Here is a 12,432-nt window from a genome sequence, read left to right as displayed (position 1 = left end):
ATCCTGTTCTCCTAGAGATTGTCTCTCCCTGCTGCTCATCAGGGCTGCAATGGGACATAGGTGCTTTTTGGGGTCATTGTGTTTTTTAACTTTGTTCTGGGAACTTTCTTTCTATGTATTTTTCCACTGCGCTGGTCTTCAGTCATTTTCCTGTGAGTAACTGGTCTCAGTTTGGACCCCTAGGTGTAGAGATCCCTAGAGATTATGGGTCCCCGATCTTTCAGGTGGTGTTCCCTCTGGCTCAAGGCTGAGATAGGCTGCTATTTAATATGGGAAGGACTTGTTTTTCCTGCAGCATGTGCTATGCCTGTTCTAGGGATGTGTGCTAATCGCTGTACAGAGCTTCAAGGCCCTTTCTGACTCTGCTTGGTAGTTATGCCAGACCCCTGCAAGGTAAATCATAGTAATCAGGCTTATTTTTGACAGGCGCAGAGCAGCTGTGATTTGACCAAGTCCCTGCAATAGCTGCTTATATGTACTCCTCCCTGGGAGAGATGAGAGTAGGATATTCTTAGTACTCAATCCATGCGGAAAGGTCCCCCAAAAATCTCTATATTCTGCTTTTCAGTGCCTAGAACTGCTCATCCCAACAAGACCAAAGGTTTTAAAATAAAGTTGGTACCAGTTGCCTAGTAAATGGGGAAAACTGCTTAATTTTCTGTATCCTAAGACCTTTGTGTCTCGTTCCCAGCACTGTCTGGGCTCTTCCTCTCTGTGGCTTAAGAGCTGGCTCTTCCACCCTACTGTGGGAGAAGCCACCCTGGGCAGTGGGCACAAGGAGATGAAATGCTCATTTTCCCCTTTACCTCTTCTCTTCTCTCTGCAGCTCCTGCTCAGGCCCAGATCATCCATGCTGGGCAAGCATGCGTGGTGAAGGAAGACAACATCAGTGAACGCGTTTACACAATTCGGGAGGGGGACACGCTGGTTCTGCAGTGTCTGGTCACAGGACACCCCCGGCCACAGGTAAGTTTTCAGTTCTAGCTGTCACCCATATTGTCACCCATGGCACTTGTTTGTAGTTTCCACGTTGAGCAAAATTGTGGGCAGCGGGGTCCAGCTTTCTTCTACATATCAGAGTCAGATAGGGATAACCTATCATGCAAGCGTTTGTTTACTAAGCTATGAAGCGTTTAGGGTTGCTTTTGTGGAAAACATCCCACAAAGCTTTGCAGGACCCTACAAAGACCTTCTAATGATTTTCAGTGAAGTCCCCCCAGAAACTGAAAGCCCAGACTGAATCCAATGTACAGTCCACCCTCAAATCTTTAACAGTCTTACTACAAAGTAGGAACAGTGAAGAGAATAGGTAAGGCTTCCCACATGTCCTGGCCATAGCAATTGGTCCTTCATAGTCCATCAGTCTCTCACATGATGAGAGCCCAGGGGACCCTGCTCTGGAGAGTCTGTGAAGTTGTTTGTAGTGCACTTCACTGATCACTGTGCAGAGCCTGCTTTTCATTGATTTATGGCCACCATGCAGAGGCAGATTCATACCCGTGGCGCTGGACATATCCATGCTGTTGTCAAAGAGACAGTTCAGTGGAGACGTATGAAGCTGAGCTTGGCTAACTTGCAGTCCTTCCCTGGGGTGCCTAGAGGCTTGTATAGCCTCAAGCCTCACGCAGCCACCTTCCCACCCTTCAGATACTCAGCAGGGAGGTTCAGTGTTAGGGTGGATGAGTCCATAGAGCTACTGGACCAGAGCATGGATCTGTAAGCTCTGGGACAGAGCGGGGTAGGAGTGGCAGCTGGTGCATACTATGAGGCTGGATGTGCCAGAATACACTCAAGGGAGACACATATGATACATGTGTCTTCTTGGCCCCCTTCCTCAATCCTGCCAAAAATATTTGTGCTGAGAAGCCGTATGTCTGCATATACCAGTCAGTGGCTCTGTGGACTTGCTTGTGAGGAGCTACTTGGAGAAGAGGTGATGACAAAGGCAAGAGAGCCAGCAGGATTTGAAATGGTCTATCCATCAAAAGCATATCCTAGAAACAATAAAAAGAAAATAATCTGAGCCAAGCCAGCAAAAATGACCAGCCTAGGCCTGTGACTGTGATAGGCAAATGATGCCTGTGTACATTATAAACAAGGAAGATGGTAGGGCTGGCTCTGCCTAAGGCTGTTGAATGTGTGAGAAAGTTCTGTCGGGTTGTAGGGATTTGAGCCTGAATAGCCAGAGAGATTTCTGGAGCAGAGCCTGTTGCAGGCAGCGTTCTAGTGGGCAGCATGGTGGCTTGTCATTGCCTGGACACGCACAGGGTACATGAAAATGTGGAACCAGGCATGACTGGGGAGACTGGAACCTGTGCATATAAAACACGGCAGCCACCCTATCTCTACCCTTCCTCCTCATGGATTGATTTCTTTCCCAGCTAAGCTCTTATGCTAACCTTTGTTTAATCTTCTCTTTCCCCTTCTATCAGCCAGTCATTAAAGCATGAAAATGTGGCCAAAATACTTAAATGAGATTGCAATTGAAAAGATTAAAGAGCTGGCTGAATTGTCCTTGCAAACAGGAGACTCGGAGAGGCTTGGGGCCCTCAGACAATTTCATAAGCCTACAAAGGCTGAATAAATCCATGGTCATTAGCTCTGAAAATCTGCTCAGTCTGATGCTCTGGGACTGAGATGTAGACACCCCTGCTCTTTCTGAAGCACCAGCATCAATCAGGTGATGGCAGTGAGCTTTAGGCAAAGTCTAGCAGATTGGTCAAGGTATTTGGTGCATTTTATCTACGGCCAATGCTGAATGAAAGTCTATCTCTTTGTGCTGGCTGATCTTGCTGGATCTCAGTCCCAGAGTCTAGATGGGCATTGGTGTAGGAGACCGGCAGTCACCAGCCTTTAGAAGGGAGGCTGCAGATATAGGAAACCAATGAGCTGGGAAAAGCCGTCTCTCTCTTTCATTGTCTGTACTACACAAAACAAGGGGAAAGCTTGTACTGCCACTGTGAGGGTTGTACCTCATTCCAGACATAAGGATTACCATTCAGTCTTTAGGATTGCTGCCCTCTTGCCACCATTTGCCATGAAATACCTTGCAGCTCTGTTGTCCCTGCAAGCCAGGATCTTAAGACATGTAAGATAAGGACAAAAAAAAATTGCAAAGATAGCTTGAAATCTGAAGGAATTTTTTTTTTCTTTTTTTTTCCTTTTCTGTATCTTTAAAAACAGAGGAAAACCTTGTGTACTGCAAAAGAATGCCTTTTAAAACAAAATACACAGGGGTTCCCTGTGGGAAAGGGGCACAAGTCAGATAGCAACTGCATTTTCTCATTCTTGGAAAAACAAAAAGCAGAAATAGCCTTGCTGTCCAGAAAGAGATGAGTATGGACTGCAGTGAAGGCTCTGTAGCTGTGAGCTGATGTCTGCTGCAGTGTCATGACCTACCAGGCACATGGGGTCCCAAGGATGAATGCTGATAGTCCTGTGTGGAATAAAACTGAGCAAGCTGCTGGGTTTACAGGACCAGAGCAGGAGCGGGAAATACGCAGCGTGTGTTTGGGTGAACTTAGGGCTCATCCTGGATTCTTGGATGTGGGGTTTGGTGATGGCTGAGAATCAGCAGCTGGCCTACTGAGATCAGTAGTTGAGCTTTGGTAAGCCTGGTGGTGCTGTAGGACCCATTCTTGAGAGGGCAAGGGCGGAAGGGGAAGAGCAGCAAAGGGAGCTCTGCTGTCCCTTGGGGTCTCTATTTTGTGTCACTGATTTCATTTGTCTTGTTCTTCTCGTGCAGGTGAGATGGACCAAAACTGCTGGCAGCGCGTCGGACAAATTCCAAGAGACGTCAGTGCTTAACGAGACCCTTCGGATTGAGAAGATCCAAAGGCTGCAGGGGGGCCGCTATTACTGTAAAGCAGAAAATGGGGTTGGGGTCCCTGCCATCAAGTCCATTCGAGTAGATGTGCAGTGTAAGTCGTTTAGCGGCAACCCAGACCTTCCCACAGTTCTACTGTGTGTCTCTGCCTTGCTGCGGGGCCAGCGGGGAGCTGCATTGCCCTAGGACCACGTGCACCTGAATCAGGAGCAAAGGGACTGGAGTGGTGTCCCCAGGGTCCGTTTTCCGTAAGAGGTTAGACCCATCCATGAAAAATACAGCTCTGCCTGTCCCTGTGAGTCATTCTTATCTAGGTGCCATGATGTCTGTCAGTGACAGGATTCCCTAGCACCTGTCTGGGATTTAGCATTGTAGGTAGCTTCTGCTTTCTTTGTCTTTGTTTTGAAGCTGGTAGAGCTTGAAGCAAATCAATGCTTCTTAAAGTTGGTAGTGTCCCTGATGCTGGGAGAGGTTCTGAAATCAGTGCCCTGCTCCCAGCATTGCTACCTCTGTAGCACAGTGGAAACAGAGTAGAAGACTCTGGGGTGCAGCTGAGGAGACTGAGCTGTGAAGGGGTGGATGTAAAGGTGACTCAGCATTTCTCTGGCTGGTCACAGTGGCCATCCCTCTTGTGTCTCGGAGATACTGTTAGTGGTTTTCCACTTGGGCTCCAAGTTTTGAAGTTTTCTCCTAATGTTTATTCTCAGGATTAATGTTTATTCTTGGGCTGCTATGGACAGAAGAGAGGGAAATTAAACTTATGCCGTAACACCCATATGGGAGGAATCCAAAATTTATTGTCCGGGCAACTTTTGAACATATTTACTCTCTTGCAGGAAATTACCATTCTGCTGATTGTCCTTAGCTATCTACTACTACAGTTTTCTTCAACCCAAGTAATACCAAATCCCTCTCCTCACTCATATCATCTGAAAAGGCCTAGCCAGCAAGAGGAGATGCTAAAAAGTTGTGAAGTATGAGAAAGCAGCTGAAACTGTCCCAGAACCTGTCATGACCTGTTCCCACACTCATTCTAGCAAGACAGTCTTCTGTGCTGATGTGCTCTGTGGTTATCTGTCAGTGGAGCAACCTCTAGGCTTCAAAATCCCAGTACATACCTGGAGATGTTTTTGCAGATATTTTTGATGACAGCAACTGCTGCCTGACTGCTTCCTCTCAGTCCCGCTGTCCAGCCTTACTGTGATGGGACTGTCTCAAACTGTGCCACAGACATGAGCATCCTTAGCTTTTGGCAGGCTTATAATCCACAGTTGTATTGTATGGCTGGGAGAAATTCCCATCTCTGTTCTTTCCTTGCCCTACCCTTTATTGGCATGTGGGCACCACCCACCTAGGCTGGTGAAATAGATTGCTTCAGCAGCAGCCACTGTGGGTAAGCTGGGTATTTCTTCATTGGCACTATATTGCTTTGTATAGGGGAGTTCTGACACTTGCCCTAGATCTGCTTGGCTTCTCTGCCCATTTCTTCTCCTATGTGGATAGAAGCATATGATAACTCTCCATTTCAAAGGGGACTTGCTTTTCTCAGGCTTCAGTGTGACACTTTGTCAGGGCCTGTGTCTCTAGAACAGGACTGCGCTATGAATCTCTTTACGCCCTGAGGGCACTCGCACAGTGCAGGCTGGAGCTAGAGTGATGTAGTCTCCCATGGTCCCTCATGCAGCTCTGACCTGTAGAACTATGGGGCTAATGGGGTGGCCAAGGGCTTTCTCATACTAACATCTACTCTGCAGATGGACTTGGTACTGCACCTCTGTTCTGCTCACTTGGTTTTTAGGAAGGAGAGACTCTTTCCTGCTAGTATTTGCAGTAAGTAAAGGGAACACATGGGAAAAGTCACAGTTTTTGTTGAACGCTCACCCAGGCAACCTTCAGCTGAATGAAAAAGAGTTTGAAAACAAACCCCTTCTTTCCCTGCATCCCATTTTTTAGTTAGAGGTAAGTAATCAGCCTCATGTATACCTCGGTGTCCTTGACAGCTACTGCTCGTCCTCAGTCATGCTTTTAGTATTAGACAGCAAGGTTGTACAGAGAGCGTTGTTGGTGCCAAGAGGGTATTAAACTGGAAACTCTAACCTGTGTAGCGTGATATTCCTTTGCCTCAAGTGAGCATCAGTGAGCCTTTAACGTATTGATTAGACACTGGCAGAGAGGCAGCTGCTGTTCAGAGTATTTCCATGTGGGAGAGAGAGAAAGTAAAGGAAAAGAAAGAATGGATGTTTACAAGCTCTTACTGTGCATGAAACATCCCATGTGGTCATCTCCATGAGCAGCCTTGGGCCAAATTTATCATTTGTGCAGCTCACTGACATCAGTGGTGTTACTTGTACATTGAGGACATACGTATCATTGTAGGCTTTATTTTAGCTTTCCTCAGGAGGGCTAGACCTAGGGCTGACTGTTTCAAAAGAGGGCTGAAAGATTCGAGGGAGGAAAGCTTTAGCAACCAAAAGAAAACTGTTGTTTTCCGTGTGGGGAGTAGCTGGAAGCCAAGAGACCTGAAGGGTGAGCATCCTCTTTGATTAGAAAGGGAAATGATTAACCGTACTTTCTGCTGAGAAATGGAGTCTTAGACGGATGGTTGCTACAGAGTCACTCATGTAAAGTTTGAACAAATAAAGGATGATTAAGGACAAAGAGGAGGGAAAAGAAGAGAATCTGTGCCCAGGGTCCTGGTCCAAAAGATTTTGCTGTAAAGTTCAGTCACCTTATGGCCATATCAAGACAGCACTGCATGGAGAGGAGCCTTTTGTCTTCCATTGTATGTTTTTCTTCAACCTTGAGTGTTTTTTGTTAGGTTTTTTGTTTTGGTTTGTTTTTTTCTCCTGAGATTTTTTTTTTTTGGGTCTTGTCATTGTTCCATTAACGGCTCTACTCATATCTCTGAGCTATGGTCAAGCAGACAAATTTCAGGTCCCATTACAATTGCTGTCTGCCAAGCATACAGCTCATTAAAATATGCAAATGCACAAGTTGACACTTATGATTCAGCAGAGAACATACGTTGTTTGGATGACTTGTTAACAGAAACTCATCCTCGCTTCCCTCTTCCTTTCTAGAAGTCAGATCTCCAAACTTGCAAATCTGTAAAATAAAATGTAATGAAAATTAGGTGGCATAGGAGGGCAGGAGGCAATGAGCATGTTAACATGTTAACATGAGGAGAAGATTGTGCTGGCAGCACCAGAGACATACTTCAGTTTCCTCAAAGCTGAAGATGGGGTCATAAGGCTCCTGAAAATGTAGAATGACTTCAACTGAGCTCAAAAGATGCCTTATAAGACATACATGAGGGCACAGGAACAGACTTCAGTTTTAGAGTATCAATTCTTGTCAAGTGGGATCTTTGCATTTAACCTCAATCAGTCTCAAAGGTGTTCTGGGAGGAGAAAGATACATCTCCTCTGAGGTTTCCCCCATGCTACCTTGATGTTCAAACTTTGATACCTGGTGCAACTTCCAAGAAAATGATCCCTTTTTTTAGCAGGTGGGCAACCCTAGGGGAGCAGTGTGCTCTGTGTGGATGCAGAAAAAAAAAAAATATTCTCCCTGCAGGACTATTGCTTGTGTCCTTGCAAGTGAAGTCACTGATAACCATTAATTCAGTCATGATTGGCTGCATGTCTGGTAGAGGTATGGTGAGAGAATTGTAAGGAGCATCTTCTGTAAAGGGAGAAAACAAAAGAATCTGATCAGTTTAGGAATGGGAAATGGAGTTGAAGTGAGTAGAGTTTGCTGAAGAGGAGTAGTCAGTACAGACTTTGAAGAAAATAAGAGGATATTTAATAGTGAGAGAAATTATACATTCTTATTACAGTGCTTTGCATCTCATATTCCCATGACTCCTCACAGGACTTGCTCCTGTCTAGATGATTCTCTATCTCAGTTTCTCGATCGTGTCCTGATTTTCACTCTCCCTCCTTTATTTGAAGGTTTGTCTTGTCCTTTGTATGGGTATTTCATAGCTGTGGTCTTAGTCCCATGATTTCAGGAGGGATCTGGGAGCAGAAAAGTGGAGAAATTATGATGGAGCAGAGTTTCCTGGGATCCCTCTGACCTTTCACTGAAGTAGAGAGTGGTGATTTTGAGGGAGGGAGTGGGCGTGTGCCATTGTGGAAGGTGAGGCAGCCCACTGGTCTGAGAGGCATGTGGCAGGCAGGTGGTTTGAGAACTTCATGGGGATTTGCAAACCAGAGACTGCTTTCTATTCTTTGAAGGTTGTTTGGTGAGCAGGACAATTTTGGCTTCTCTTATCTGTTCCCTGTAGATACTGGTTGTATTACTTGCCCTCAAATTGGTTCTTAAATCAGCAGTTGTCATCAGCCAAATGTGTGGGACCTTCCCCTCTCCTCTGTGGCGCCTGGAGCATCATATGCTCTGCAGGCTGTACATGCCGACCAAGCTCACTAACAACTGCTGCGACCCTCCCTACCTTCCTTCCAGATCTAGATGAACCTGTTCTCACCGTTCACCAGACCATCAGCGATGTACGTGGCAGCTTCTACCAGGAGAAGACTGTCTTCCTCCGCTGCACTGTCAACTCCAACCCACCAGCTCGCTTCATCTGGAAACGGGGAGCTGAGACGCTTTCTCACAGTCAGGACAATGGCGTGGACATTTATGAACCCCTCTACACACAGGTGAAAGAAAGCAAACCTCTGCTGACTTATGTTGAGTGTCTTGCTGATGCAGAGCACTGTAATAGATTGTGTCTCCTTGCCTGTATGGATTATGATGTTGAGGAGAGCGTGTGGAGCACTGCAAGGAGCACTGTCTCCAGAAGGGCTGGTAGAACCTCCTGCATGCAGATTCCCAGGATATAGGAAGAGCAGGGCAGCAGGGGGCAGTGTGACAGCCTAGAATTACCTTTCTCTTTTTGTCACTCTCCCTGAGAGCAGGTGACAGCTCCCCTAATGAGTTTATGTGGCTGTTGGATGGCTGAGACTAAAATCCAAGCAAACAATTCCAAGATTTGGTTTCCTCTACCTCCCGTTGCTTTTTTTTTTTTTTTTTTTTTAATTGAATGCTCAAGCCCCATATATGAGGGGAAGTGCTTCCTGTTTAGCAGTGTGAGTGAATGGCAGGCATTGCTGTGGGATCCATGAGCTTTTCCTCATGACCTTGAGTAATGGGGAGCAGAGATGCCTGGGCACTTCCTGACTGTTGTCCAGCAACAAGGAGTCCACATCCTTTCTGCTTGTCCTGCTTGCCTGTGTGGACAACCATGTTCCCCCCATGAATACCACTTCTTTCACAGTAATTAGCCTGCCAATGCAGTGGGAGACCAAAGGGAATATTTCTCATGCCAAGGCACTCTGGGCATGTTATCCTAAGCTGAGCTCCGGTTCTGAATGTCCTTCAGATGCTAATCAGCCCCAGTATTTCCAGCAAGGCTGCTAGGCAGCACAAGGCAGTGATGGGTGAGAAGGGAGGGCTGGAAGGGCAGCTCCCCAGGGCACCTGTTTCATCCCAAGCACCTTACTGCATTCCCAGAGCCGGGCCCTGAGCACATTCTGCCCAAGTTTGATTTCTGAGCCATGCCCCAGGCAACCTTTAAGTTAATGTAGTCGTGTTCATATTTTATTGAAACACGCCATCTCTGCAGGTCATGGAAATGGGCAGCCAAATGGAAACATTCAGGGGGATGAGGAGGGAGGAGAGAGCTGCAGGTTAGCAGCAGATTTGCAGAAACACTGTAAGTCAGCACTGCTGCTCGGCCCTGAAGACAGCTTTGTCTGTGCACTATGTGGCTCCCAAGTAGGACATCCCTGGCCTTAGAGGAAGCCACCGTGGGCTCTCTGGCTTTCACTAAGCTCAGTGTAATTAACAGGAGACATTGCTTAATGAGAGGATGTATTAGGACTTGGGATATTTTCTTCAGCTAAATAAGGCATCTGGCAGAAATTCCCCATGTTGCAGCCTTAATGTGTAAAGGACCCATCATCCTGCAGCTCCTGTCAGGCAATGTTCCCAACATGATGGGTCATTCCCAGCTCTGAGTGAGGGTGTTAGGACTGCTGTGCGCATAGAGGGGTGCCCTTATGGTCTTTTCCTTAGCACCAGTATAAGCCTGTAAGTTTGGGTTGGTAAGAGTTGAAGTTAACAAAAATACACCTCTGCGACACTCTTGGGAAGGGAAAATATTGCTGGAGCTCAAATGCACTATGTTTAACAAAGCTCCCTTCACTGGGGTTTGCTATACTGTCTTAGAGATGAGCCTGTACCAGTGTCAGGTTTGAATAGGCTTTTACGTTAGAAAGGACTTGAAGACTTTATACACATTTACCCAACATCCAGTAATCAATGAACAGGATACATATGACCCTGTAAGTAAGTAGATGACATGCACAGTGTAAATGCCATCATTTGTGTGGCACAGCAACAATCCTCAGGGGACAGGACTCTCATAGGGTTATTGGTGTCCCAGGTAGTTATTGTTCTAATTTATTCAGTTCATGTCCTCGTTCTCTGCATATTAGCATGCCTGAGCTCATTGTCCAGTCCCCCAAGGGTTGTCCTTAGGAGGATTTGTCATGCTGACACCTTCTCACATTTGCAGGCAGTTATGGAATGGTTTCTCCAAAAGAGATTTAGACAAACACAAGGAGAAAATAGCAACAAGCTGTCGGGGAAAGACATATGAGTTGCATGGTGTGCAAACCATAGGATGCATCTCAGAGCTTTCTGCATTCCATAAATAAAAATCTACAGAACACATCTATCACTAATTTAACAACTTGATTCTGTTTCTATAACAAGCCAGTAACTAATGGAGTGCCAGGCAGTGATTTTGTTTGTGTGTTACCGTACTATGAGAAAAGGCTATCAAAGTCTGTGCAGCCACTCTGGATTTATATCCACATAAATGAGATTAGAATCTGGAGAAGAAGGATCAGAAAGTTTTGGGAATTCTTTGAGTATTTCTCTGAATTATCTTTTTTCCCCTCTATACTGCAAATATCTACAGCGTAACTGTTGAACTTGTCATATTTAGGCCAGCATTAACGCCTCAATCTGCTCTAATTTACTTTGGTTGGGCAATGTTGACTCCCCAGTGACTTTCTTTGCATTCCTACTGACATCTCAGAGTGAGTTCCCAGGATCTGTTCTGAGATGTTTAAGTTTTGTCATGTTCTGCAAGATGATTCTGGCAGCAGCTGATGAGAAATTATGCCCAGACCTGTTTGGCAGTGCCTTCAGATCAAATGTCAGTCAGTTGCTGGGTGTTTTGAGAAATCCCTGAGATGAAATTACCACTGCAAACTTTTTGTGTCTCCTTTATATAGAGCTGGAGGGGCTTGGAATCTGCTCAGTTCCCTGAGGTTTTGATGAGACCTGCTAGTAATTTGTGAATTTTGGGACAGATTATGGACTTGCAGTGATGATCTGTGCTTTGTACACCTGTGTCTTTTTTTTTTTCTCCCATTTTTCCCAAATCCCAGGGTGAAACCAAAGTCCTGAAGCTGAAAAACCTACGACCTCAGGATTATGCCAGCTACACATGCCAGGTGTCTGTCCGCAATGTCTGCAGCATTCCTGACAAATCCATCACCTTCCAGCTCACAAACACCACAGGTAAGATGGGACACAAAGGGTCCCTGCAACCTGCTGACCCCTCGCCTGCTCAGCAACCATTACTCCTCCAGGAGGGTAGCACAGAACCCTGTCCTGGATGTGCAGCACATCACCCTCATGTTTGTGGCTGCTAGGATTACAGAGCCTTCACATGGAAGTCTTGTGGCCAGGGATGCTCTAAGTTCTTGTAGCACTGCATATATCCAGTGCCTTGGCCAGGCCTGCCATGAGATCATTAAAGGAGACTACGTGTAGGTGTTGAGGCACTATGTAATTTTTAATTCAGACACTGTTTTATTTATTTATAATTCTGAGTGACTTTAAAAATAGATTCAACACATCTAGAGCTGGGCAGCGCTGCAGTTCTTACAAATAATTCATCCATGTGTGACTCTGGCCTGGTTTGCCGGGGCTGTGCTCTCAGCACATCCCAGCTAACAGGCTCCACTGGTGCTGGTGTTTGTAGAAAGCGTGCCTCTGCGGTGCCTCCCCAATAAAGAGATTTTACACTCAGATTCATGTTGGTAATACTTGAGGGCACCTCCAGTTTTCAGCAGATTCAGTTTGGTGCCTCTTGCTTGACCTGCAGTAAACGATTGAGTATCACGTATCAAATACTGGCAAGGACCCGATTGCAACCTGTCCATTAAAAAACAGAACAAAACAAAACCACACACACACACACACACAAATCCCCACCTACAAAGCCCCCCCAGGTGTTGAATATTTTCAAATAGTAAGTAAATGTCAGGAAATTGCTTCCAGCTCTGGGGTATTCCATGATCAGAGAGAAAGGCACTGTAGTGGTTTGAATTATTCACCTCTCTAATGTAACACAAAGCAGTTTGCATCCCTTGTGTCATCTTTGTGCAGCAGAAACAGAACTTTTTCTGATGTTGCTAACTGTTGACAGGATATTGTTGATACTGTTTAAATTATGTTTATTGATCTAACTTGAGCTCAAGGTGTTGAGCAATAGTTGCCACATTTTAGGTAGGAAGAAGAGAAGT

General features: G+C 45.8%; 1 protein-coding gene across 1 annotated transcript in view; it reads left to right on the top strand.

Moving 5' to 3' along the window:
* Positions 1–786: 786 nt before the first annotated feature.
* MDGA1 (MAM domain containing glycosylphosphatidylinositol anchor 1) overlaps positions 787–12,432 on the top strand; it is a 97,501-nt gene continuing 85,855 nt past the window's right edge. Inside the window, exons 1-4 of the mRNA XM_027887683.1 lie at positions 787–966; positions 3,746–3,920; positions 8,291–8,487; positions 11,290–11,422. Of these exons, the coding sequence (XP_027743484.1) occupies positions 787–966; positions 3,746–3,920; positions 8,291–8,487; positions 11,290–11,422 (685 nt within the window). The remainder of the gene's footprint in view (positions 967–3,745; positions 3,921–8,290; positions 8,488–11,289; positions 11,423–12,432) is intronic.

This window comes from Empidonax traillii, unplaced genomic scaffold (assembly GCF_003031625.1).
Source record: "Empidonax traillii isolate 1590-97213 ecotype Southwest subspecies unplaced genomic scaffold, ASM303162v1 scaffold218:size1087226, whole genome shotgun sequence".
In the NCBI taxonomy this organism is placed as follows: domain Eukaryota; kingdom Metazoa; phylum Chordata; class Aves; order Passeriformes; family Tyrannidae; genus Empidonax; species Empidonax traillii.
The sequence above is the reverse complement of the archived record's forward strand: the minus strand, read 5'-3'. Positions and strand labels throughout refer to the sequence as shown.